Consider the following 27,862-nt stretch of genomic DNA (forward strand, 5'->3'; position numbering starts at 1 on the left):
CCGGGGGAGCGCCTTTGTGCCCGGCTCCGGGAGTCCGCGACGGCCGCTGCGCGCCCAGGTCCATTGTTTCGCTTCTCTGTCTCTTCCGGGCAGGTGTCCGCAGCGGCGCGCGGGGCCCGCACGTGCCTAGCGACGGCTGTAGCACTGCAACCCGCGGGCGTCGGCGGGGCGTCCCCGGGCTCGGCCGGACATGAAGTACCTGAAGCCGTGGTGGTCGGACGGCGGCGGCCTCCTGCACTTCACTATCCTATTGAGCTTGGCGGGGCTCCGCCTGGACCTGGACCTGGAACTGGACCTCTACCTACTGCTCCCGCCGCCCACCCTGCTTCGGGATGAGCTGCTGCTCGGGTGCGGCCCGACGAGCTCCGCCTGCGCGCTCAGCCCCTTCCCCGCCTTGGGAGGGTGGGGGCCCTCGGACCAGCTGCACCTCAAAGGCCCGGAGCCGGACCCCGTGGGTCAGCTGCTGCGGGAGGTGCGCGCGCTGGGGGTCCCCTTCGTCCCGCGCACCCGAGTAGATGCGTGGCTGGTACACTGCGTGGCGGCCGGGGACGCCGACGGGGCTCACGGGCTGCTCGGCGCCGCAGCAGCCTCCTCCGCAGAAGTGGGCGGCGGCGGCCCGGCGGCGCCAGGGGGAGGCGGGGACCCCCGAGCGGCTCCGAGTAGCCCCTTGGCCGCCGGGGAGGAGGAGAAGACACCAGCGGAACCGACGGCTGAAGTGCCCGACGCCGGCGGACGCACGAATGAGGTAACGTGAGAGCGGGGACGCGAACGCGGTGCTGGCCAGGAGCCCTGGGACGGTAGTGACGGACCCAGGGAAAGGAGGGGCCACCTGCTCTCGCCTTCCACCCTCAGCTCCCGGGGGGGTTGTAGGATCGCGGACGACACTGAGCCTCCTTGTGAATCCCAACGAAGGCTGTTAGTGCTGTCTCTGTGGCTTTCAGGTTTTTGAGAAAGAAGTGGGCGTGTCCCCGTTGGTTGTATCATCGTTGGTTGTAGAGGACACCTTTCCTGTGTTTGCTGGCTATCAAGGGTAATTTGGGGGTGAGGAGGGGAGAAGGGAGCTTGGTGATTTCCTTGCCCGCTGTTGTTGTTCAGTGCCTCGTGTACGCTGAGATGTCTTTAGGAACCCATTCCCGACCCGGAGAATCGGGAGGATCTGAAGGAGGCCGTGGCCTCCGGGAAAAATTCCTTATAACCACGCTCCCGGCCTCACGTGATGGCCCCTGCCCAGACTGTAACCCAACTGCAGCTCGCTTTTGCTGTTTCCGTGGGTTAAGGAGCCGTGGTGTATGCCCAGGCCGAGGCCAGCTGGCCGACAGTCCCGCATTGCCTAACCATTACCCGCTCCTAACAATCCGACTCCCTCCTGAAACTTTTGTAACCCCTAATTAGTATAACGAAAACAGGTACCCAGACATTCACCTAGTGACTTAACAAGGTACCTTTGGTTTATGGGTTCAAATTCTTTGGTGGTTTCCTTTTGAGACGAAGTTCACCAAGATCGGTTGATTGAAATATCTGGGGCTCCCAATGGCCTGTTGAAGATCAAGAACACTTCATACCAATTTCCACAAAATTACTGTATCCAAAGTTCCTTCAAAAGGAACTTCTAATTCTCTGTTGGCGCAAACCTTAGTGTTAACTGTCGGTATCATCAACCAGGGCTTCTCGGAAGCCTGTTTTTGTGGAGTGCGATCTTATGCAAAATGGGAATTGGGGCTAGACAGGTTTGTTTGCTGCTCTTCAGAATTGCCCTGTTTGTGTGTAGGCAGTTGCCAGACGAGCTTCTCCACCCTCTCCTGAGGGGTCATTGTGCCAAGGTGCTTGTGATTCACTGTTATGCAGATCTGATCCCTTCCTCTTCCTGGAGCCAGAACTAATGGGGTGGGAGTTAGTGGGAGTCTTGGTGGGCCCCAGTCCCAAACAGTATGAAGTTTTTCCCATTCATTCATCCCATCCCGAACCTCTTCTGAATCCTCTTCCCGAAGTGGCGTGTGCAGCACTGCTGCACGTCCCGATTCTGTAACGTGCGGGGGAAAAGCCCAGTGCTGTTTGATGTACCAAATGGCACTCCGTTCCCCCTCACAGCTGGATGCCAAAGGCCTGTAAAGCCAAGGGGGACCTGGAGGGAGGTGAGGCTTTTAGCTCGACCAGGATTTCCTTCGCCTTCCCAGTGTGATACTTGCCAGTAATACCTATTTAGACCAGCACACCTGCTTTGGGGGAAGTTTTGGAGGCCTAGGCCCAGCCAGATTTCGTTGAAGGCATTGAGCTTGGCTTTCCTAGGAAAAGTTCACACGGGGCCCCCATGCTCCTGGCCTTTCCTTCCCCTGCTGGCATGTGTGGACCTGCTGGACTATGGCAGCTGCTTGGCCAACCTGGTTGTGTTTATTTTGGTGATGATTAGCTGTTAGGCACCTCTCAGTTTTCACAGTCAGTTCACCTTTATTGGTAATCCCTTTTTACATCAACCTTACACAGGCTAGGTATTCAAATCTAGATTGTACTTAAGGAAAATGGGGGCCCAGCAAAGTTAGGGGACTTGTCTAAAGCGACACAGTTAACTAGTGCTGGAAGTGGGGCTAGTAGGCTTCCTGACTCCTATACTGGCACATTAAGTGCCTGCACTGTATTCAGGTTCTCTGGACAAGCCTGCACTAGAAGAGAGTGATGCCCCCCCTCCTGCCTGGGACTACTGCTTTCCAGTGCTGGATTGACTTTTAAAAGCAGACTGTGCAATCCATAATGGGGATTACAATTTGCAACCATGACTCTGGGAGAAAATGGGCTGAGAAAACAGCACTGGTTTTGCAATCAGCAAACCCAGCTTTGGGGGCATCACTTATTAATGTGCCCTTATAAAGCTTTGATCATTCCAAGTCTCAGTGTCTCATCTGTTAAGTGGGAGAGTAATGCTTATCTTAGTGGTGTTGTGCCAATTAAATGAGAAAAGCATGTGTGACAGGCCAACCCAGTGCCTGTAATTGCTCTCTTTACCTCCATCCTCAACCAAACCTCCTTATCCTACCCCCACTCACTTTATTTCTTTGTGTCTTGTTTGTCCATCTGGCTTGGGTGCTTGCTTGTTGAGGGTGTGGGGTGTTTTGGAGCCAGACTTTGGTTTTGAATCCCAGCTCTACCACTTAGAGCTCTGTGACCTTGGAAAAATTTCTTAACCTATCTGTGCTGCTTCATTTTCCTCACCAGCACAATGGGAATAATACAGATGCCATAGGGTTGTTGTAAGAATTACACAATTCATTCCATGGAACAGGCTTAGACTGTGCCTGTCACATCTTAAGTGCTTCATAAATGTTAAACTTAATAAATGTTAGCTACTGTTAACTTCAGGGGTAGGGGTGCTTTACTTCCTTGGAACATCACAGGTCAGTGTTGTTTTGTTTTTAAATAGATAATTGTGATGGTTTACATTTGAATTGGCTTGGCTTTCCTAGGAAAAGTTCACACGGGGCCACCATGCTCCTGGCCTTTCCTTCCCCCTGCTGGCGTGTGTGGACCTGCTGGACTATGGCAGCTGCTTGGCCAAACTGGTTGTGTTTATTATGGTGATGATTAGCTGTTTTTACAGAAATTCTGGTTTTACAGTATAATTTTCCACAATTTTTGTGCATGTACAAAAATATTTTGGAGTAGGGGATTTTCCAAGTATGGGAAGTGCTGCTTTGGTTTCGCTTCTTAGTGGGGGCTCATTGGCATCTGAAAACAAGACTCCGGAATTCCCCAGGGCGGACATGCTTCCCTTCCTGACCACCACCATTCACTCCCCACCGATTAAGGACATGTTCTTCAGAATAACACACAGGTCAGTCAAAGCAGTGAAAAGTTTTCTCAAATTTGACCGTGTGACTGTATTTGAAGATGGGCGACTGCTTACAGCCAGAATCTGTATTTCAGAGAGCTGTTGCCACTTTGAAACTGAGGGGGCTTGTGGTCATATTAATGTCATTTCATGTCCTGGGACAGGAACCCTCTGCAGGGTGATGGGTCCAGCAGGACCTCTTGATGTGCTGCTCATTGGACTGGGTTTCTTAAGGATTCTTAAGGAAGAATCCAATACAATCAGTAGCTGCTTCTAAGAATAAAGGGAAGAGAAGGATGGTCCTAGATTGTTAAAGTAATTGTTTTTTGTTTCAAAAGCAGAAATAGTCCATCATGCCTGGGCAGTTGGAGAGATGAAATTTCAAGTACTTGCTGTTTTTTTTCACAACTGTGATACAGAAATAGTCTTATAATTACATACATTGCAGTACAACAATCTTTTGCAGTAGGCTCGTCATTTTGCTTACTAAATGACATGCTAAAGATGCACCCGTGACCTTCTTGTGGGAAAGGATGGCATAGGTCACCATGTTGGTGTCCTAGGGTTACTGTGACAAAGTACCACAAACTGGGTGGCTTAAATAACAGAAATCTGTTGTCTTAGTTCTGGAGGCAAAAAGTTGGAGATCAGGGTGTCAGCAAGGTTGGTTTTTTTCTGAGGGCTGTGCAGGGGAATCTGTTCCAGGCCTCTCTCCTAGCTTCTGGCAGTTTGCTGGCAATCTTTGGTGACCCTCAGTTTCCACTACCTTACCCCTGTCTCTGCCTTCATCTTCATATGGCATTCTCTCTGTATGTCTGTCTGTATCCAAATTTCCCCTTTAATAAGGACACCAGTCAGAGTGGCTTAGGGGCCCACCATGCTCATCTTAACTAATTACATCTGCAACAACCCAATTTCCAAGTAAGTTCACACTCTGAGTTACTGAGGGTTCTGCCTTCAACATAAGAACTTTGAGAAAAACAGTTAAATCCATTACACAGTCACCATCTCCCTGTTCCTGGCAAACTTGGGGTGTACAGTTTGCTTATCAGGTAGGCTCCAGTTGTGGAAAGCTAAGTCCGCTATTTCTGGAAGCAGCTGGCTTATGTGGAGGATCATTTCCAGCAGGAGTTGGTGTAAGCTCATGAGCACATCTGAGGGTTTTGCTGGCTTCAAGCGCAACAACCCTGAGGAACCTTAATTCAGACTTTTCCCGGGCAGTTATTCACCTCATTCAGTAGGTTACAGAGCTACTCATCTCTGCAGTGTCCCTTGTCTCATTCTCCTCCTCTCCATTCCCCCTACTTCTCAGCTCAACTCAGAAATCAGAGTGCAGTGCCCAGGGCTCAGGCCCCACCCAGGACTCAGACTGGGCTAGTGGTCAGCTGTGCTGGCGCTGGAGTCGCACCAGCTGGGACTGCTGTAGAGCTCATCTCTAGAGGCAGATCTCTGATTTATGATCTGGGGCACACTTCCCTAACCTCTCTTCACCTTGGTTCCCTTATCTGTAGAATGGGATGGTGAGAGTACCTCAGGGCACTGTTGTGAGGATTAAATGAGATGGTGCAAGTTCAGCAGGGTTGATACAGGTCAGCACACAGTAATGTTAGCTACTATTGTGAATTAAGCTGGGGCTCTGTAATGCCCCTTCCCCAGTTTATCCTTGTCCTTTCTGCTGCCAAGTGCAGGTTTCCAAAGCATGCTTTTTTTTTTTTTTTTAAATAATTATTTTTTATTGAAGGGTAGTTGATGCACAGTATTACATTACATTAGTTTCAAGTGTACAACACAGTGGTAGAACATTTATATACATAATTCTAGGTTCCAGCTATCACCCTACCAAGCTGTTACAATATCTTGACTATATTCCTTATGCTATACATTACATCCCGGTTACTTATTTATTTTACAATTGGAAGTCTGTCCTTTTTTTTTTTTTTTTTTGTGAGGGCATTTCTCATATTTATTGATCAAATGGTTGTTAACGACAATAAAATTCTGTATAGGGGAGTCAATGCTCAATGCACAATCATTAATCCACCCCAAGCCTAATTTTCATCAGTCTCCAATCTTCTGAGGCATAACAAACAAGTTCTTACATGTAGAACAAATTCTTACATAATGAATGTTACATAGTGAACAGTACAAGGGCAGTCATCACAGAAACTTTCTGTTTTGCTCATGCATTATGAACTCTAAACAGTCAAAGCATGCTTTAATCTTCACTTTCATTTGGGGAGCCTCCACAAGCTGCTCATTACCTGCCAATTGGTATTTTATCATTCAAGGCCCCCTGGTTTGACCAGTGTGTCCCAACTCCTCACCTGCCCAGCTGAGCTCATCTCCCACTTGAATCCTCTCCTATAGCCTACTTTCCAGGTAACATCCCTTTTCCCTAGGCAGCCCCATGCTTTTCTGCCTTTTAATCTGTTACGTTTGTCCAGTGTGCCTCCTTTATTCCTCCCAAGTCTTGTACTGTTAAATTTTCAGGCTGATCCCAACTGTCACCTCATCTGTAAACACTTGCTGTGCTTCCTCTGAGCCCCGCTGCACACTGTAGAATTTCTTTCCTGTATGGGACTTGGCATCTTCTACTTTGAACTGCAGTATCTTGAGTGTGGAAACTGCCCTCATGAGCCTGCACGTGGCACTCAGCGACAGGGCTAGGAGCAGACGTCAGTTCAGGTGGTGTCTTGTCAAACAGCCCTCAGCCACCCTCCACACTGGCTTTGCAGGACTTCCAGGAGACCACGAGCTTAATTAAATTGGGCTTGTGTCCTTCAAGGCCAGAATCCCAACTAGAAAGTAGGTCAGATATGAAATCCTAATGGTACATCAGACCATTTACTGCCAGTTTGAGTGGGCCAATACCTTCACAGCAATGCCCAGGGTAGTATTTAATTAAATAACTGATTGTACTGTAGCCTGGCCATGTTGACACACAGAACTAACCATCACAGCACCCTAGCTCCATCTCTTCCTGGGCAACCTCTGTGAGCCTTGGTTTCCAAATTGTAATCAACATTAACCTCTTTCTGAGAGAGTTCTTGTGAGGATGGAATAACACCCTATGTTAAAGGACTAGTACAGTTCTTGGCATGTTAGTAGATGTTCAACAGATGATTTGCTCTTACTGCCCCTTCTATCCCCAGGAAACTCATGTCCTCTAGCAGGAATTAACAAAAAGAGTAGGTCATGCTTGAGACCTGCTTTGATGGAAAGGAACTGTTCTCTCCCCATGGGAGGAAATCATACTGAAAATGGTTTAAAAAATGGATGGGGGTGCCCCATGCCAATATCAGACTGAGGAAGGAACATAATTGCCAACTCAAAATAGTTGAAGAAACAACAACAAATGTTGGCGAGGTTGTGGAGAAAGGGGAACCCTCCTACACTGCTGGTGGGAATGTAAATTAGTTCAACCATTGTGGAAAGCGGTATGGAGGTTCTTCAAAAAACTAAAAAATAGAAATACCATTTGACCCAGGAATTCCACTACTAGGAATTTACCCTAAGAATGCAGCAGCCCAGTTTGAAAAAGACAGATGTACCCCTATGTTTATCACAGCACTATTTACAATAGCCAAGAAATGGAAGCAACCTAAGTGTCCATCAGTAGATGAATGGATAAAGAAGAAGTGGTATATATACACAATGGAATATTATTCAGCCATAAGAAGACAACAAATCCTACCATTTGCAACAACATGGATGGAGCCAGAGGGTATTATGCTCAGTGAAATAAGCCAGGCAGAGAAAGACAAAAGTAGCAAATGATTTCACTCATCTGTGGAGTATAACAACAAAGGAAAAACTGAAGGAACAAAACAGCAGCAGATTCACAGAACCCAAGAAAGGACTAACAGTTACCAAGGGGAAAGGGACTGGAGAGGATGGGTGGGAAGGGAGGAAGAAGGGGGGGAAAAAAAGGACATTACTACTAGCAGATATAATGTAGGTGGGGGCACGGGGAGGGCTGTGCAACACAGAGAAGAAAACTAGTGATTTTACAGCATCTTACTATGCTGATGGACAGTGACTGTAATGGGGTATGTGGGGGGGACTTGGTGATGGGGGGAATCTAGTAAACATAATGTTCCTCATGTAATTGTAGATTAATGATATCAAAATTTTTAAAAATAGTTGAAGAGCTATTATGTACAGGAGACCTTGGACTTGTTGAGGAGGCAGAACCCTGAAGGCTCATCCAAAGGTAGAATTTCCTAGCCTTTCTTCAGAGCCAGGTTTCCTGAAGGATGGTCCAGTGACTGCATCAGTTACCATGTTGCTTGTTAAAATGCAGATTTGGGGCCCTACCTCAGAGTGGCTGTGTCAGACCCTCGCACATGGGGCCTTGGAATCTGCAATTTCCCAGACCTCCTGCTGATTCCTGTGCTGGCCCAAGCTTGACCCATAGTGATTCCAGTGGGTGCCTGGATGAAAGCAGGCCCTTCTGTGAATTTAAGGCCTAGAACAGCTAAAGAACTAGGCCATGACTACCTGCTTGGGCAGCGAGCCAGGGCTAGTGCACTGGTTAACCTCATGTTTTAAAGTTGAAACCAGGTCTCTCTAGCTCCTTGTTGGAGGTTAAGGAACTAGCTTGCTAGAAAAACTAATGACAAACACAGAAGTAGATTGCAATGCAGTTTAAAACTCATGCATAAGTTCTAGAACAGGCAAAGCTGAGGTAAAATGTCACAACAGGAGAGAATTTTCTGGGGAGGTAGACATGGTCTCTATCACAACTGAGGTTCGCCTTAAGTGGGTGCCTCCATTTGTCAAAGTTGTACACAGCTACGGTTTATGCATTCCTGCCTGTGTTCCTCCTGCCTAAAAGATTGAATAATTCCATGGGGAGGGGGAAGAATTGATGAAAGAATGGCAGAATGTTTGATAATTGTTGAAACTAGGTGATGGATACATGGAGGGTTTACTGTATATTCTGTTTTCTGTTTGTTTTATGTGTTTGCAATTTTCCATAATAAAATACCAAAACATATTACACATTTTGAAGGCCAGTTGGCCTATCCTGCCTGCTGGCATAACCTAGCTGTAATTTAATGAATCATAAATGAATCCATGACCCCCAAACAAGTAGTTCCTCAGCCTGTACCAAGGGGTTACTTACATGAGAAGCAGCTCTTCTTTTTAAATTAAGCTATCATTGATATGTCATTGAGAAGCAGCTCTTTTTAAAACCAAGGTCTGCGGCTGGAGCTCATGCCCTCGCCTCCTCCTGGGTGTGGAGGCTCCTGTTTGGAAGCGCTGGTTATTATACCTGGCTTCTGGTGGGCAGTCACTTAGACTACTTCGTTTCGGCTGCATGGAGGATGCCTGCCAATTTTTTTAGCTGCCTCTCTGCCTCCTCCAGCAGCGCCTTCACAAGTGAGGTTAGCCTATATCGCACGTTATTATGGAAGATTTCAGGCGTATATTACAAGTATAGAGAATGGCAGATTCTCTTCACTTGTAGAGTCGTGGAGCCGTGAGTCGTGGAGCCAGCCCTCTGTCCCTGTCATCTCGCTTTAACAGTTAATTATTCACGGCCAGCCTTGCTTCACCTGTAACTCCCACTTCCCCACCCCCCATTATTTTGAAACAAATCCCAGACGTCATTTCTTGTGATTCTTGTGCCCTCTTTTTGGGGGGACTTACTAGCAAAGAGAAGAGAAAAACCCTGCTTTTTTTTTTCTTACTCTTCCCGGTACCTTCATTGAATCAGAAAACCTTTTGTAAGTATTTCAGTATATATGTCTAATATATAAAGACTCTTCTAAACATAACCACATGCCATTAGCATACCTAGAAGAACAATCAACAATAATTCTTTAAAACCACCAGATATCCAGTCAGTATTCAAATTCCCCAATTATCTTATGAATGGTTTTTCCATGGTTGGTTTGTTGGATTCATAATCTGAAGAAGATTCACACCTTGCAGTGTAGCCAGATGTTTTGCATGATAAAATCGTATTCAGACAGACAGGAAGGAACTTCATTTATTCGTATGGAGTCAACTCTTCCCACCCTTGCTATGCTAATTTGTGTGACTCAAGTGGGAGCCAGCATGGGTAGTGGTGGTGCAGTTGGTAGGAAGCAAAATTTACCTCACATGGCCCACATTGAGGGACTTCATGAATGACTCCTTACAGAAGCAGACAGGGATGTTGGAAATTATTAGTTGGAAGGGCTGAGAGAGTGTCACTTGAGTAGGTGAGGAGGGGCCATTGTTGCGGCTGAAGTGGGAGAAATGCCCTGGCCTCTCCCTTGATCAACCTCCAGGCTTCTGCCCTGCCTCCCTCTAGTGAACCCAGCTCCTGGAAGCCAGGCAGCCAGCACAGGAGCCACGGAGTGTGCAGGGGACAGCTTCTGGGAGACATGTGGATCTGGAGGGGCAAACAGGAACCAGTACAGGGCCTGAGAGCTGGCTATGAAGTAAAATGCCTGCAGACACACCTGGTTCTCTCACTTCCTAGCTGTGTGACTTAAGGCAAGTTGCTTAACCTCTCAGTGCCTCAGTTTCCTCTGTACAAGGAGATAGCAACAGTTACCTACCCTGCAGGGATGCTGAGCAACTTAAGTGAGATCATGGATGCGGTGCCTGGTCCACAGTGAGTGCTCAATAAATGGGAGCTATAATTATTATAAACTGCTATTAAGAACCATCCAGGCCAAACAGGGTACAGTCTCTCTTTATCTGGCTCATTTCTCTCTAGACCTGATGATCCAGCTTCCTCTGATATCATCCTTCTCGTAGGCACCACACTGTTCTTTGTCTTTGAAGGTTCATCAAACCCTAAAGGTCAAAGCAGGTCTCAGTCCTTCCTCCCCCACATGAAAGAGTCAGCCAAGCCAGCTGGGACTGTTCACAGAAAAGTTTTTTCAGGGTCAAACTCTCCATCACACTATTCAGGTCCCAATACAGTATAGTAAGTATAGATTTAGAAGTCATGTTGCTCAGTTATCAGGAACTTTAAAGATTTAGCAAGCAGAAGAGACAAGCCCAACTTTGCTCCTTTCTTCCCCTTCCCACTACCTCCATTGACTCAAAACCTTTTTGCAAGGCTCTGTGAATTATGTCAGTGGCAAAGGTGAATAACAGCTAGAAGACAGGTGTCATAACTTTACAGCTCAGTAGGAAAGAAAAGGTCATGGGATGTTAGAGACAGGAAAACCCAGTTTTAGCTAAGCATCCCAAATGGAGATGGTTCTGGATCCATACAGAGAAGGGGGTGGGCTGTTTCCCAGCAAAGAGGGCTGTGGTGGGGAGGGCATTTCTAGAAAGTTCTAGTTCAGTACAAGTCACTGGATTCGGAGTTGTGATTAAGTGCCCCAGCTCACAAGTTTATGATGGCTTCCTGTAGCAGATGGGGAAACTTTCTTTTTTCTTCTTGAGTCCCAGCCTCACAATAGTAAAAATCACCTACACACAAATAAAAAGTAATGATGGGTTTAACTTACTCATTCTTTAAATTGAACATATAAATCATCAGTATATACAACAGTACTTATAAAACACTCACACACTGTATCTCAGCTCCTTGTCTTTAAGTTGAGAAAAACATGAAAAGGGAGCAAAGAGGTAATAATTACTGGCTACCAGGGGCTGGTATCACTTTCTCTTGACATCTGATTAATCGCAACTCTTCATAATCAAAAAACAGAGAAAGAAGTAGTAATTAATGTCTGTATTGCATCTTAAATGTATAAAGTGCTTTTCCTCAACTAATTTCTTAAAATGTGAATTAGGAAATACTACCCCCCGCTTTTTTTCCCCACAGATGAGAAAACTGAGGATCAAAGTGGCCCAAGTTCACACAACTTGTGGTCATACGATCAGCCAATTTTACTCAGCTATGTTTGGTCCTTGAGCCCTCCTGGCCACAAGGCTGTTGTGGGGCCTTGCAGACTGCAAATTATATTACAAGTGCAATAGGCCTTTTTCAGTTTCTAGTCTAGAGAGAAATATATCCTCCACCCTTTCCTGCCTTGAGATTCTGGTCTCTTCTTGCCAAGATAAGATTGGTGTCACAAGTTGGACTCTCTGGGAAGGGGACTTGAGACTGAGAGTAGGCGGGATGTTTTAACAGGAAGTATCCTTGAGAGCTGCAGGAGTGGACAGGAGGACAAGAAAGCAGGAGTGGACAGAAGCTGAAGTCAAGCTGTGATGCAGCCTCAGGAAACCAGGATCTCTGGGGCTAGGGTGCTATATCATGGTTGTCTCACATTGGGCCTGTGGCCAGGCCTTTATACCCTCTTTGCTCAGTCATGGCATGTGGGTGCCCTGGGAAGGGTATGTGTGACCTTGGGTGGAGTGACTCTCAGCAGTTGAGGCCTTCTGCCTGCAGGTCCTTCCCAACAGCTGCCACAAGTCCTTCCTTGGGGATGTCTGGGTTGCACAGCTCCATGTGCATCACACTAACTTGGAAATTCTTACTCATCACTTCTTAAAACAATATTTCTGTTAGCTTTGTAGTAGGCTTGCAATTAATGATAGTTAAATGAATAACTTAAGTACTAGCTAAGAAAATACTTATTGAATCCCTAAGGCTGTATAAATTGAAGTATCTTTCTTCCCCAGGTATGTGGAATTCAGTCAACATTTGCCAGAGGGCCATCAAAATTCTTGATTGTTATGCAGTCTCCTCTTCCCCCCATGGTCTCATAGATAGGATGACCATTTGAGACAGTCTTGGTTTGTGCCTACTGCCCACTTAATTGTTAATAGCGCCCTCTTACCCTCTCAAAAGCACACCAGTTAAGGTGACCAATTGTATAGCCAGCTATTCATGGCCCCTGGAAATGGCCCTCTCAGGAAATCAGGTATTAAACACTGAAGCCACTTGCTCCAGATCTCACCTTCTGCCCCTCCTGCCTCTATGTGGCTAAAGAGAAAGAGGAAATAAGTATAGGCAGCAGAGCTCAAATCCCTGCTCTGACCATGACCTTCCTTCCTGGGCTCTATTTTAAGCTCCTCATGCCTCCAACTTTAGGAGCACTCAGGCATTCCCTTACATTTTGAATTGGCCCCCCACTTCAGTCTCGAGTCCTGCCTTCTGTCTCCACAGTCAACCACTTGTTTCATATGTACATTGAAATCTCCAAGATGATAGATGCAAATGAGGTACATTTTCGGCCTTTTAATTAAGACTAGAAATTGTCTTAAATTAGAAATTCTGGAGCAGATTAGCTGGGTAGTTCTCGTTTAGGGTCTCATGAGATGGTAATAAAGATGTTGGGTGAGTTGCATTTATCTGAAGGCTCGTTTGGGCCTGGAGTGTCTGCTTCCATGATGGATCGCTCAACATGGCTGTTGGTGGAGGCCTCAGTTCTTTGCCAGGTAGGCCTCTCCTACGTGTTAGATGTCCTTTCAAGATGAGCACTGTCTTTCACCAGAACAAGTGATCAGAGGTAGAACAAGGAGGGAAGCACAGTGCCGTCCCGTCACTTCCATACTATTCGTTTGTTAGGAGCAATTCACTTAGTCCAGCCCTGACTCAAGGGAAAAGAAATTAAGCTTCACCTCTTGAAGACCAGAGGGCCTTGCTCTGCAGTTATCTTTTCTCCTAAATTATTCCCTTACAAGCATTACTCTAGTATCTCTCACCTTCAAAACAAAACAGTGAGCTGACCCATTTCTCTACTCACTTCATAGTCAAAATTCTTTAAAGAATGGTCTATGTACTGTTTCCAAATTGTCCCCTCCTATTTACACTTCCACACAGTATCATTCGGTCTCTATCCTCAGCTTGTGTGACCTCCAAGCAGCATTCAAAACAGTTAACCACTCCATTCTTCTTAAAATACTTTGGGATTCCAAGACATTGCTGTCCCCTGGCTGTCCCCTGTGCCTCAGACCCTGTCCTCTTCAGTCCCTTTGCTGGCTTCTCTGCCTGACCTCTGAATTGTGGCTCCTTGGCCAGTGCTGAGCCCCTTCTGGCTTTGTACCTGCTTCCTGGAATCTCATTTGTTTCTGTGGATTTTTTTTTTTTCATGTTCTCAGTTTGCACCTCCTGTTCAAACCTTTGCTCTAAATTCTAGATTCTTATCTCAGCAGTGCAATGGATATTTCTGCTTGACTCCTCACATCTCAAATCTAATATATCTAAAATGGAGGAACTGTTTTCCCTTTTAAACTGTTCTCTCCATAACTGTCCACCAAATTATTCAAGCCAGAAATCTAGGAGTCATTCTTTTTTTAATTGAAGTATCACTGATACACAATCTTATATTGGTTTCAAGTATACAACCCAGTAGTTTAGCAGTTACTCACATGAGTAAATCCTCACCCCCACTAATGTGGTTACTGTCAACATAGAAAGATGTTAACAGAATCACTGACTGTATTCCTGGGAGTGATTCTTAATTCTTCCCTTTTCTTTATCTCCCATCTCCATCATCAAACCTTATTTTTTCTTCACAATTATATCATGGATTCTCCCACTTCTCTGTTACCGCCAACTTTTTCCAGACTGTCATTTACTCTTAAATTATTGCAATACCCTCCTACCTGGTCTCCCCACTTACATGCTTGCATTCTGCAGACTAGATGGGAGGAGATGAGTAAAAATGATCTTATACTACTACCAAAAAAAGACTAACACCCCATTAGAAAAATGGGCAGGGCCCACAAACAGTTCACAGAAAAGGAAATACCATTACTTTTAAACTTGTGAAAGATATTCAACCTCACTTACAATAAGAGAAATATAAATTAAAATTACAATGATGTACTAGTTTTCATTTGTCACACTGGCACTTCTTTCTATTGTGGTAGGAATTCAAATCACTGCAAATGTTTTTGAAGGGCTATTGGGAAGAAACCAAATCAAAAACCGTACATATCTGTTGACTCAGCATAAATTCTAGGAATTCGTGACACCTGCACATGCATGCAAAGTATGTATAAGGACATTTTAATATTGTTTGCTATAAGAAAAGACTGGAAACAACTAAATATCAACCATTAAGAAGCTAATTAAGTACATTATGGTAACAAGCAAATGAGTACACTGTTGGGATATTTTTTATGCTTTGAATACATTCCTCTCCTCTTTTCACACAGCTCTCTCTGTAGACCTCAGCTAAAATATCATGCCCCCGAAGGCCTTCTCTAATCATTCTTTCCAAAGTAGGTCCTCTCTCTCCTTTTTTTCACTTGCGATATCTTGCAGTTATTTTGTTAGTTCACTTGTATTTTGGGCTCCCTCTCCCTGTAGAATGTAACTCTGAATGGGCAGTCTGAATAGGTTTTTTTTCACTATTGTATCCCCAGCATCTAGCTTTATATTTGGCACTCAGTATGTATTGATTGAATGAATGACTAAAATAACTGAGTGACTGTTGAACCTCAAATGACATCCACATGTCATTTTATTGGTGAAATACTAAAAGCACTCAATACATGAGCAAGGTAAGAATATCAGGTGTGATGATGTGATTTATATACATATTTGGTCTTCATCCCCATCTCTGGCCCAGAGCTTCCCAAACCCTTGGAATTTCCCAAGTGGTAAGAGCAAAGAACCTCTGTTACAATATTTGGTCTTTTGTCCTCAGTTCTTGAATTAGCTCTGTTACCTGAAAGGTAGGAGTATCTTGTTATTGATAACAAGTCCCTTTCAGTCAGACCTGTGTAATGTTAATAAGGTAACTTTTGGATAGCCCCTCAGGATGGGGGCTGGTTGCCATGGGAACCAACTGTGTGATTAGAGAGTTGGAACTTTCAGCTCCCCCTCCCAGACCTCTGGAGAAGCAAGAGCAATTGGGAATTGAGTTCAATCACCAGTGAATGATGATTTAGTCAATCATGCTTATTTATGGAAGCCTCCATAAAAACCTAGAAGAATAGGGTTCAGAGAGCTTCTAGATTGGTGAACAGTGGAGGTGCTGGAAGTGGCACACCCAGAGGAGGGCATAGAAGTTCTGTGCCCCTTCCTGCATATCTTGGTCTGTGCATCTGGTTGTTACTTTTATAATAAGATGGTAATGTACTAAGTAAAATGTTTTCCTGAGATCTTTGAACCACACTGGCAAACTAATCAAACTCAAGGATGGGGTTGTGGGAACCTCTGATTTACAGCCAGTTGGTCAGAAGCACAGGTAATAACTTGGACTTGCAGCTGGCATCTGAAGCAGGGAAGGGGGCAGTCTTGTGAAACTGAGCCCTTAACCTTTGGGATCTGACCCTGTGTCAGAATTGAGTTAAACAACGGGGCACCCAGCTAGTGTCCCAGAATTGCTTGGTGTGTGGAAAACCCACACATCTAGTGTCAGAAGTGAGGTTGTGTTGCAGTAGAGTATTTAGAGGAGAGATGCAGAGAGTTTTGCCATCAGGTATCATTGTTTCTATTGAACATTATTCTGGAAGCATAACCAAAGCAATAAGACAAGAAAATATTAGAAATGTAAATACCCCTCCATTTTAGTGAGACAGATAGGTAAGAAACATAAAATCATGGTGTCATCTGTTGCTAAATGCTATGGGAAAAATACAAAGCAAAATAAGGGAGACAGACATTGGGATGAAATGGGAGAGGTATCAAAGAAAAATGAGATGGTAGTATTTGAATAGGAACCTGAAGGAAGCCATGGGTGGTCAAGGGAGTGGGGAGCAGAGGGAGACCCTTACAAGCAGAAGGAACAGCAGATACAGGGTGGGAGGAGGGAGCATGCTTGGTGTGCCTGAGATTGAGCCTTGGGACATTGCCATGTTTCAAAATGATGAAGATGAAGAATCAGCGAAGGAGTAGTTGGAGATGTAAGAGAATAAAGAGAGAAGGTACTTGGATGCAAGGTGAAGAACCGGTTTCCAGGAAGAGGGAACAACTAAGTGAAATGTTGCTGATGTGTTGGGTAAGATGAGGACAGAGTACCGTCTGACTTGGGAGACTTTGATGAGCTGTTCCAGTGGAGTGGGGGGGGCAAAGTCCCCACTGGAATAGGTTCAGGAAAGAATACATGGAGTCCAGAGGACTCCGGAGGATTGTGCCATGAAAGGGAGCAGGAAAATGGGATGCAACCAAGGAATGGATTTTTAAAGACCGGAGGGTTTTTTTTTATGTTAGTAAGCATAAAGTGATGGGAATTATCCAATAGACAGGAAACAATAGTTGCTCAGAAAAGTGGGTAGAGTAACAGGAGTATCCTCGAGCTCCAGAGCAGGATCATGCGTGGAGAGATTGAAGTAGGAACAAAACGGACATCCACAGTGTCAGGAAGGGAGGCTGAGTATGTCAGAGAATTAGGTACAGTTAACAGCAGCATGCAAAACCAAGCAGACCACCAGCAGATCTTTTTCTGCTCTTGCTTTTTTTTCCTTGCTCTTGGCATCTTTGAGATTTCCATTTCTTTGACCTATGCATGTTTGGTTTTTTTTGTTTCTTAAGATTAACATTTCTGTGGGTTAGACTGGTGGGAGTAGTGCGGTCCTTGAGTTAGTCCAGGGTGTTGTGATGCTGGAAGAGAGAAATTAAAAATAGATCCTTTGAAAGAGTTTGAGAAGCCATGATATATGTTAGAAGGGAAAAAAATTATACAGAGAGATTTTAACGTCATAATTGAATGTATCAGTATATACAGTGTATGCCATCTGGTAGCTATTTGAATGTTTATAACAAAAAGTTCATAATAAAAAGTGAAAAGACTCATCTGGGTAAATAAGCATAGTTGAAAGTATTTATGGAGAAGTTAATTTAAGCTTTGTTGTTGACTTTATTTTTTCAAAATAAAAGTATATTTACCTTTTTCTTGATTGTAAAAGAATTCTGTATTTGTTGTAAAATACTCCAACAGAACAGAAATGTATGAACCGAAATCAACTTTTTATCCACCCTGCCTCAACCCTTCCCACCTTTCAGAGAGAACCACAATTAATACTTTGTAGTAATATGTTCCAGATTTTTCAGTGTTAGCTTCCAACTTAGCCATTTGATTTACTTTCAGGAGAAAACTAAATAAAAACTGCCTGCTGGCAACATTGATTTCCAAATCTAATCAAATTTGTAAATATTTTTAACTAAGGGGCTTTATAAATGCATATAATTTAAATTATGCAGATTAAAACAGTTTGTCTCAGAGTGAGTTCCTAAGGACAGGACACAGAACTGATCTTTGTTTCAGAATTAAATATTTCTTCGATACTGAAATAATGAAATGTCAGTCTCAGCTTCTGGCTGTGGGTTTTTACGATCACTGACCAGTACATACAATGCAGTTTAAAAATTTTTTTACTTATTTGATGAAATACATACAGACTTCTACTTAACACATTTTTTGGGTTCGTAATTTATAGGAAAATGAGGTACTGAGAGAGAGGTATGAAGCTATGGATCACAGTTCCCAGTATGAGGGAAATGAGCAAAGGGTGTCAGCCCAGAAGGAGAAATCCCTACAGCAGGAGAATGAAGATGAAAATAAAATAGCAGATAAACATGATGGGGAGGCAGAAAAGACTTCTGAATCTAGAAATGAGGTAAGCATGTTATATGTTAGAATATCCCCACCATACCATTTTGCCTTTAAGGTAGGTTTTATGGCTTTGGAAATTTGTGTTGAGAATGAATTTTGCATATAAGTGCTCCCTACCCCAAGAAAATCTCAAATATGAAAATACATGTGGGAGTGATTGGTTTACAAAGCAATCAGTCCATAGAATTACTTATCTCAGTTAAACTCGAGATTGTGTATGTGTATACGTGTGCACATAATACACACCCCTCCAGGAAATTGCTTGCTGGTTTTCTTAGTTGTGTTTGCCATGGCAAGAGATAAGGAGATGGCTGGGATCTTGAACTGAGGAATCCTCAACCAGCCATCTGAAGAGGCAGCCAGGCTGGGTAGGTCTGTGCAAGTGAGCCGGAGGACGCTGGAGGCAAATCAGCCTCAAAAACAACCAGGGCTTGGACTGGAATCCTCACTAGTCTCCTGATAGGTCACGCTGAAGGGGCATCCAGGAGCCCATTTTGTACCTTTAGCCAGGGCCATTGGGACACCCTCCTTGGTTCCTCTGTATCTAACCATGTTCTTCAGAGATGAGAAGAGGTACAGAAAGATGAACTCCAGGGGCCTGGTGGAGAGGGATGGATTCTTCTTCTGTAGCTTGTGCTTCCCATCTTCTCACTTGGGCCATACTTTGGTTTCGACTCATCCCTGCTAGGCGCCACCCACAAGCCTGGTAAACACGCTCCAAAGACTGGCCTGGAGGGTCCACAGACCTTTCCATATTTAGCACTTCTACCTGGAAGGTACACCCTTGCAGGTCTTACGCTGGTGGTTCTCAGCCATGACTTGCCCCAGGTGGAGTTTGGGCCTCAAAGCATGGGCCCTTCTCAGACAGCTGGTCGTCATCACTATAGCTTTGCTCATGTGATATTACATCAAATGTTACATGATTGAGGGGAGTGAAACAAAAACACAGCTTTTCTGTCTTTGCCCACCCACCATTCCTGAACATGTCACCTCACCTAGCCTATTATTCTTCCCTACACCTTGGGTGAAATCTAGGGCAGGCCCCATGACTTTCTGATAATCAGATTAAAATCTGCTTGTTCATTTCAGTGCAGCAACTCATTGATATAAGCCAGTGTAATTCTCAGACTGAACTGAAATTCAGCTTCTTCCCTCCTCCTGTCTCATCTGCTGCAGCCTCAAAGCCTTGTTGAAGTGGAAAAGGGTGTATGTGGCCTATTCCTCTATTGCCCCAATTCCTCTTCCCTTACCCATTAGGCTGTCTTCCTGGAACTGAGGATGTAACGGGGTGGTAAGGCTCAGGAAAGGTGTTACCTGACTGGTGCCAATCTGACACTAGTTTCCCTGGACTGTGGGTATATTTAACAGCTTCTTTGTTGGATGGTACAGCACTTTGATTTCAGTAGTTCTTCAGACACTCCCGCCCCACAGCTGGGAGTACTGCACCCACCCTTCTGTAAAGGACAAACGCACCCCCACTTCGCCTCTAGGAGTCCTCCCTGCATTTTCAGTGGCATACACCTCACCTCTCCACGTAGCACTCAAGCATGAGCTGGCTCTCAGGAGCTGTTCCTGGAAACCTGCACCTCATCTCCTTCGACAGACCAATCAGCTCCCAAACTAACTGCAGCCCTTACTCAGCCTCTTGACCTGTTTCTCAAGATGGGACATACATCCACTGTTTTCCCCGAACTGCAGGGAACGCACACATTTCTAAGTGGTGTCCTTGAGTCCCTTTTTTGCTAGTTGTCAGGTGAGCGGGATGGGGAGCTCACCCCAAAGGACCCTTCTATTTTAACTTCCTAACCTCTCAGGCTTTTTTAAAGCCTTTTTTAAAGCCTTCAGTTATGTGAGGGCCCCATTACAGCATCACATTTCACCCTGAAATGGGAAAGTTTTTACACCAGCCTGTGCTTTTACCCACTGGTATTCTCCCTAGGCCTTTTATTTCCCAGTGATTCATGCACCCTTGGGTGGCCTTAACCTCCTCACCCCGCCGCTCTTCCCACCATCACACACATCATATTGTCACATCAATGCCAGTGGACTTGTATATTAACAAAATATTGAGAGAACCGTATGTATTTTGCAGGAGACATTACAGCCCACTTTCCCAAGTGCCTTATGGGCATCTTTTTTGGGGGACATGCTTTTAACCAGTCTGCTGCTTCACTGTAGGTAGATTTCTGCTATTGATTCATTTTTATCCTAGGTATGTCATTGCCTTTACTACCTCACTGTGCTTCCCAGAGAAGTGGGAACTGTGTTTTCTACTTTGAATTACCTATAGTCTTACTGTTGCTATATACATATTCGCTCCTTACATACCAGTGAGGAGATAGATGAAATATGGAGCTTCCTTGGAGAATTTAAAATACAATTTGATGTTTGAACTGTAACAAAATTTTCCTGAAACAAATCAATCAGTCAAAGCAGGGCATTTGTGCCTTAGTTCTTAAATCAGTCTTGGCTCCTCATTTTGTACTTCTGGCCTGTATCAGTCTTGTTTAAGTCACATTTACACCACATCTTTGTGTATGGCACATTACACATTTCTTACAGGAAGTTTCTGACAACGTTTGTCTAGCTCTTCTACTGAAATGTTACTTGGTAGGTGCTCAGTTTGCTGAAGTTAAGAAAACAGAAAGGAGTTGTCTGTGACCACAGTGAATCACTGGCTTTTATTCCTATTCTTTGGGGTGACAGAAATACTTAGGATGACTGACATCATTTGCTCCTTAACAGTGACTTCTTTCTACCCGACTGCAGAGCTAGAATTATACTATCAGCTATTAATGAAGAATAAATACACAGTATAGGTAGGCTAACTGGTCTGAAAACATTTTCTTCTCACTAAAGACAAGTTGAGTTTTTAAATATTTCATTTTTTAAAAGATGTCTTATAAAAGTTAAATGTTTGTCCACCATATTTGAATACTCCTAGTGGTCTCTGTTCAAAATGCAGTGAATTCTTGACCCCAAGTAGAATTGAATTTTATGTGAAGGTTTAGGAAGGAGAATTCTAAGAGTCTGACTAAAGATTGATCATTTCTTGACAATCTGAGTTGAACCTAAAGTATGAAATGTGTCTTAATGGATTAATTGTAACAATGGCTTGGCTATCCATTTCTGTGGAAGGTCTGTACCCAGCTGAACAGGAAAGATTTAGCAATTAAATTTTGAAATGGATTAACCACATTCTGTAAAACCAAATGTCTCACAACTGTTCTGTAAAATTTCTTAAGTGTGGTAGACAAAGAACTCTGCTGCATAGTGACTTCAAACAGCATGCTGTCCACAGGTAAGGACAAGGCACCTGCTGCTAACATTTTGAAGAGGGAGGGGGATTTTTTTAAACAGAGGTGAGGACAGTTTTAAGGGAAACACCAAGCAACAGGGAGGTTCCTAGGGGCTGGCAACAACGTGAAGCCATTGCCACCGTCAGGGCAGAAAGGGAATGTGGGGAGGCACAGAGCTCAGGGAAAGCTGGAACTGAGAGACTCGGCAGAGCCATTCTCAAAAGCATTGTCTTGCTGCTCGTCTCCTGCCTGTCTCCCCTACACCCAGAGGCTGGGTTGGTAGGGGTTAGCCCCCCAGCCTGCCATCTCCGTGAACAGTGGAGAAAAATAGGTCTAATGTTTAATGAAAAGTACCTTTGACTAGCCTGATCAGTACATAATTCATTTTAAGCAGAATGATTGTCATAGCCTTATTTCCGTGTTCTAAATATGAAGGCTTTCTTTTCTGCAAACGTTACCCACCATTTAGGATTACTTTCGGAAGAATCCAGATTTGTGTTGATTTGTGACCATTAGCAAATTTTGGTCAGTGGTTGGCTGGGATTAATGGATCATGGTTGGGGTCACTAATAGAACATTTCTGAAATTAGGAATCATTTTAATAATTCAGTTAGCAAAGAAGTTTGCTATCCACTAAGAATGCAGAATTTGCCAGTTAAAGAGCAAGAAATCTTATCCAGCAATTTACCTTAAATAGCCCTATAGCATCCGTAGAAGCACAGAATGGCTTACACTCATCCGTCGTATTATGGCCTTGAAAAATGGCATCATAGAACCTAGTTATTATCAAAACAAGTATTTATAAACCCATACCTCAGTCCAGTTGGGCTGAATCTTCAAAAAAGGAAACCCTAAAGTAAAGTTAGGGGTGGAGGGATACACCACACAAATCTGGAACTTGATTAACATGTAAGTATATCCCCCCCATGACACAGCAAAAACAGAAATCCTGGATAAAATATAATGGATAATTTTTAAATGCACATTGGGAGTCAAAGAAAAGAAAGGAAACTCTATAGATATAACAAATACTCAAATCTAGAATTGAAGATAATCAGGTACCAAAGCTGAAGCGCCCCAAGGAGGAACTGAATCCAGTATTCATGACAGAGACAGGTTGACTGGATGGGAAATGAGGTCCTGAGCCCGTACCTAGGGTACCTGAGTTCTCTGCTTACAGCTCAGAATGTTTAAAGGCTCTTCTGTTAGGTAATAGGGGTCTAAGGACAATTCTTAGCCATTGGCTTGGAGACAGGCAAGGAAGCTTGTCTATCTACCCTTTAGAAATAGAACCCCAAATGGGCCTCAAAGCCATATATATAGTCTGAATCCACACTGTCACTATCAAGAATCCTGAAACAAGAAAGCAAGGTCTAGAAAGTGATACAAAACTGGTCCTTGCAAAGAACACAAAACTACCTCATAGTCAGTTGCTAAACTTGGTTTGTGGGATCCCTACAGAAGAACCCCCAATAAGATGAGCTCACCTTTATGTATAAAAGAAAAATTGATAGTGATAGAATGAGAAAATCCAAATTATTTCTAATAGGAGTCACAGGAGAGAGGCAGTCAGTATTCAAAGAGTTTATGGCAAAATATTACCAAAATTAAAACAATTTCATGACTCAGAATAAATACAAATTAGGTTCTGATTTGATCATTTCACACATCAAAGTGCAATGGCAGGACAACAAAGGGAAAAAAAGTTAAAATTAACCTGAGGGAAAAAATGAGACTGATAGCAAGCATATCAATGGTAGTAAATGCCACAGGCAGTAGTACTGAGGGAAACATAAAACCCAGTCATTTTACCAGGTAAACTGTCTGTTAACATGAAGGCAGAATAATTGCACATTACAAAAAACTTAAAAGTTTACTACTTGTAGATCTCTCTAGAAAGAACTATCAAACTAAACCCTGAAGTTCAGCAGGAAATGAAGCAGTGATGAGTAAGTCATTGATAAAACATTTTGGCAAATCTAATTATGTATTTGTAAAAATCATGTAGTTTTGTAACCAATCTGGAGTGTCACCTGTGGAGGGGCAAAATAAGGTGAAACTAAGAATGACAGCCAAAAGATGGAAGATGGTTAGGGCAGGAGTTAAAGATTCTTGTTTAAGGAACGATTCTTGTTTAAAATACTGAGTACTTAAAGAGTCAAATGGAAAAATTCCAAACTAAGGACAAAAAATTTAGTATGGACTTAATACCTGATTATCCTTTCAAGATAAAAGCCCCAAGACAACCAGTTGTTTTTTTTTTTTACTTGAATGATGTGCAATTTGTTTTTCTACAGAGACATATAAATGGGACAGATGTATCTTTCTCTCTGGATGGCTTATTTCAGCTACTTTCATCACAGCCTGAAAATTCACTGGAGGTAATTGGAACCTTGCTTTTTCCTTGTAGGAATATGTGTGCACTGACCTGTGTGTGACTGACTACAATACAACCCTTTTACTTGAATGACATAAAGTAATACTTATGTAAAAAGGATTTAGATTGCGAACAGCTAGGATGAGAACTGCATCTTAAAAAGCACTAAATCAGTTATCATTAGACTGATTTAATAACAAGATCAACTTTTATGTAACCTATTAATGAAGTTTTCTAAATTTGCATATTCAGAGTACAGATCTCCCCCCAAGTATAGCATATTCTGAGATGGGCTTCCATCACATACTTCCTGTGTAATTCTTAACTAGGGGAAACGTAATCATAGACCACAGCATATTCCTGTATGTGTAATTGACAAAGGTGAGGAAAGCGAAGTGTTGTTAGGTATTAGAACTGCTATTGAAATAGGGTTGTGTGTATTGAAAGGTTTTTCTTCTTCCCTTTCCAGGGCATCTCACTGGGAGATATTCCTGTACTTCCAGGAAATTTCAGTGATGGCATTAATTCTTCACATTATAATGTAAACTTTAGCCAGGCCATAAGTCATGATGTCAATCTTCATGAGGCTATGTTGCTGTGTCCTGACAATACATTTAGAAGAGATCCAGTAGTGAGGACTTCACAGCCTCAAGAACCACATCTGCAGTTAAATTCTCATACTACTTATCCTGAACAGACCCTTCCTGGAACTAATTTGACAGGATTTCTTCCACTACTTAACAATCAGTTGAGGAATCTAACAAGCCAAGACCTATATGACCTTGATGTGAACATATTTGATGAGATAAATTTAATGTCTTTGGCCACAGGTTTTGATCCAACAGAAACTTCTGAGTTTTTTGAAGAACCAGATTCTGATTCTGGGCTTTCCTTAAATTCAAGCCACAATAGCACCTCTGTCACCGAATCTAATTCGTGTGTGTGTGAAGGTGCTGTAGGTTATAGTAATGACCGTGAATCTCTCCCCGACCATGACTTTCAAGGGGCTGTTGGAGGTGACTACCCAGAGCCCAGTAAACTTTGCCACATGGATCATAGGAATTTTGGTTTTCACAGGGACCTAGCTTTTCAACATGTATTTCATAACCACACTTATCACTTACAGCCAAATGCACTAGAATCCACTTCTGAATGCTTTTCATGGCCTGGGAAGTCACAGAAATTGAAAAGGTACCTCAATAACACAGAAACAAACTTAAGCCGTGATGAACGGCATGCTAAAGCTCTGTGTATACCTTTTTCTGTAGATGAAATTGTCCGCATGCCTGTTGATTCTTTCAACAGTGTACTAAGCAGATACTATTTGACAGATTCACAAGTGTCACTCATGCGTGATATTAGACGAAGGGGGAAAAATAAAGTTGCTGCTCAGAACTGTCGGAAGCGCAAACTGGATGTAATTTTAAATCTAGAAGAGGATGTATATAACTTGCAGGCAAAGAAGGAAACTCTTGAGAGTGAGCAAGCCCAGTGTAACAAAGCTATTAACATAATGAAACAGAAACTGCATGACCTTTATCATGATGTTTTTAGTAGGCTGAGAGACAATGAAGGTAGGCCAGTCAATCCAAACCAGTATGCTCTTCAGTGCAGTCATGACGGAAGCATTTTGATAGTACCCAAGGAACTGGTGACCTCAGACCACAAAAAGGAAAACCAAAGGGAAAAAAAATGAAAAAAAACCGAAGATGGACTCCATTAATATGCATGAGGTACTGATGTTCAAAAATACATATGGATCACAAACCTTGTCACTGCTTCAGGGTTGTTGCTCAAGCGTTACACTTCTAAGTACTGCTATTTCAGTCACTCAAGGCTACATTCTGAAGCTTCTGTGGACAAGTGTGGGAAATTTGGGAGAAAGCCACTTTTAATGAAATCTTCCTGCTCCATTATATGCACAACTCAAACAGTATGTACAAAGGATAAGGTTTCACTTTGGTTGCTATTAAGATGGTCATAACAGTCACTGGACCATTAATTATTTCAAAACATTTGTTTTAATGACTTGGAATGCAAAGTAGACTTTATTTTCATTCAGCTTACTGGCAGTGAAGTTTAGTGAGCTTTTCGAAAGCTAGTTTTCTGTGTGAATAAATTTTATATTTGTACTTACAAAAAAATTACTATGGCAAATTTACCTTGGGTGTTTTCCCTTCAAATACCCACATTCAGGATTATAAGTACCTAGCAAATAGGGACCATAGTTTTTTTAAAATTTGTACAAAATCATCAGTCAACCAATTAAACTGAAAAAGGGAAATCCCATCTCGGACTCCACATGTAGAACAGATGAGGTAAATTAAATGCCCAAGCTCTAAACCCAGGTTACCAGAAACAAAAATGAAGCTTTAAAATAGTGCACTAGGCTTTAATGCCTGGTAACAAAGACCTGTAGTCAGAAGAGGGTGTTGGCTTACTTCTCTCCAGTAACTAGTAGAGCAGAGCTTACCTCCTTTACAGGGAATATAGCTCCCTGATAAAGCCAGCTTGTCTAGGTGGTCTCAGAATTTAACATAGTTTAACGTGAACACATCACAAAGCCATACCAACAACAGAAACAGTAGAGGAAAACTTCTGTGAAATTCTACAACCAAAGAACTAGAAATACTGAAACCATGATTATTATAAATGCTTAAAATGGGCAAAAATATAATCACCTGGTAAGACTTAAAATCTGAAATAAAAAGTTTAACAGCATAAACAATCTCCTGAAGATAATCACAGAGCTCAACATTGACAAGTTTTTAATGAGGATCATTTAGTTTCAAAAGTAGAATCAATGTCAGATCTTATTTCTGCCACAGAAATCACTGGTCAAGTATCTTGGGTTAGAGATGTTTATACATTGAGCTTTTATAATACTCTTAAATTGGGCCTAGACATTCCTCTCAAGACCTAGATTTTGCCAGCACAATGTTTCTAGATACCAATACCATTCTTCTGACCAGTATTTTCAATTCCTTTTCAATCTGTTCAACAGGCTGGTTTTTTGGCCTGGAAGTACTTTTGGTATTTAAATCATAGCTTCAGGCAGGGCTTATTACCACAGGAATTATTTCTAGCCTGCAACATATTACACAGCGAATTTCACAACTGAGTAGCCTTAGAGTGCTCTGTTGGACTTTGTTGGTATTTCCCCAAATCCCTCAAGACAACAGACCATCAAAATGGCAAGGAAAAAAAAAAAGCACAGAGTGCTGGAACTCATTATGGTGTGATCAAGTCGTTTAAACAGCCAGTTTCAGTGTGCCACAGGCTCTATTTCCTGACACTATGAGAGCACATAAACTGAAGCTTACTTTCCCCATCAGTATTCCAGTCTTGTTCAAATTCAGATTGAAGCTAAATGTGTTTTACTGTGCATAACCATGGAACCAAGCTGTTCACTTGTCTGACCCATTCTCTAAATAGTGAATTATGAGTTCAGCTACTCTAAGATCTGGAAAAGCAGGTGACTTAACTGAGAACAATTCAACAAATTTTAAGTGACCTTGCTGTGCACCCCCCGTGTTTTCACAAGTACTTGGTATAGTATACAGCTTAAACACAAGGGGACAATATATATCTAGTTATAATTAACCCTTTGTCTTTAGTGTTATGTCTGGTAGGTAGGTACTTTTCCTTCCACAATTTGCCATGACTGGCTACAGTCCAATTTGAATTGGTCCCAACACAAAACTAGTCCCCCACCTTCCTTGGCTTACAGAAATGTTTGATTCTGCCAGTGCCAAAATTCTGTGCCAGCTCAGCAATCCGTCATTTTCCCATTAAAAGCTTTCACATTTTCTTGGTGGTCACGTTGCACACTCATGGATGGAATTACATTCTTGGCCAATTGCATCCCTAGCAATGTGCACTTTATCAAAATTGTGTA

At 43.1% G+C, this 27,862-nt stretch overlaps 1 protein-coding gene across 2 annotated transcripts; it reads left to right on the plus strand.

The window, feature by feature from the left end:
* NFE2L3 (NFE2 like bZIP transcription factor 3) lies at positions 1-26,075 on the plus strand. 2 transcript variants are annotated; one of them, XM_036897416.2, is made up of 4 exons: positions 1-745; positions 18,113-18,292; positions 23,885-23,968; positions 24,434-26,075. In XM_036897416.2, exons 1-4 carry the CDS (start codon positions 191-193, stop codon positions 25,658-25,660), a joined length of 2,046 nt encoding a protein of 681 aa, XP_036753311.2. In that variant the 5' UTR covers positions 1-190; the 3' UTR covers positions 25,661-26,075. The 2 variants fall into 2 exon arrangements, with proteins under 2 accessions (XP_036753311.2, XP_036753312.2); XM_036897417.2 differs by lacking the exon at positions 18,113-18,292.
* The last annotated feature ends 1,787 nt before the right edge of the window (positions 26,076-27,862 follow it).

Source organism: Manis pentadactyla, chromosome 7, assembly GCF_030020395.1.
Source record: "Manis pentadactyla isolate mManPen7 chromosome 7, mManPen7.hap1, whole genome shotgun sequence".
NCBI lineage: Eukaryota > Metazoa > Chordata > Mammalia > Pholidota > Manidae > Manis > Manis pentadactyla.

Bases quoted from the DNA above. Each gene is read 5' to 3' on its own strand.
- NFE2L3 (XM_036897416.2), top strand. From the start codon at position 191: ATGAAGTACCTGAAGCCGTGGTGGTCGGACGGCGGCGGCCTCCTGCAC. The intron at 18,293-23,884 runs GTAAGCATGTTA...GTTTTTCTACAG, and splicing joins CTTCTGAATCTAGAAATGAG to AGACATATAAATGGGACAGA. The intron at 23,969-24,433 runs GTAATTGGAACC...TTCCCTTTCCAG, and splicing joins AGCCTGAAAATTCACTGGAG to GGCATCTCACTGGGAGATAT.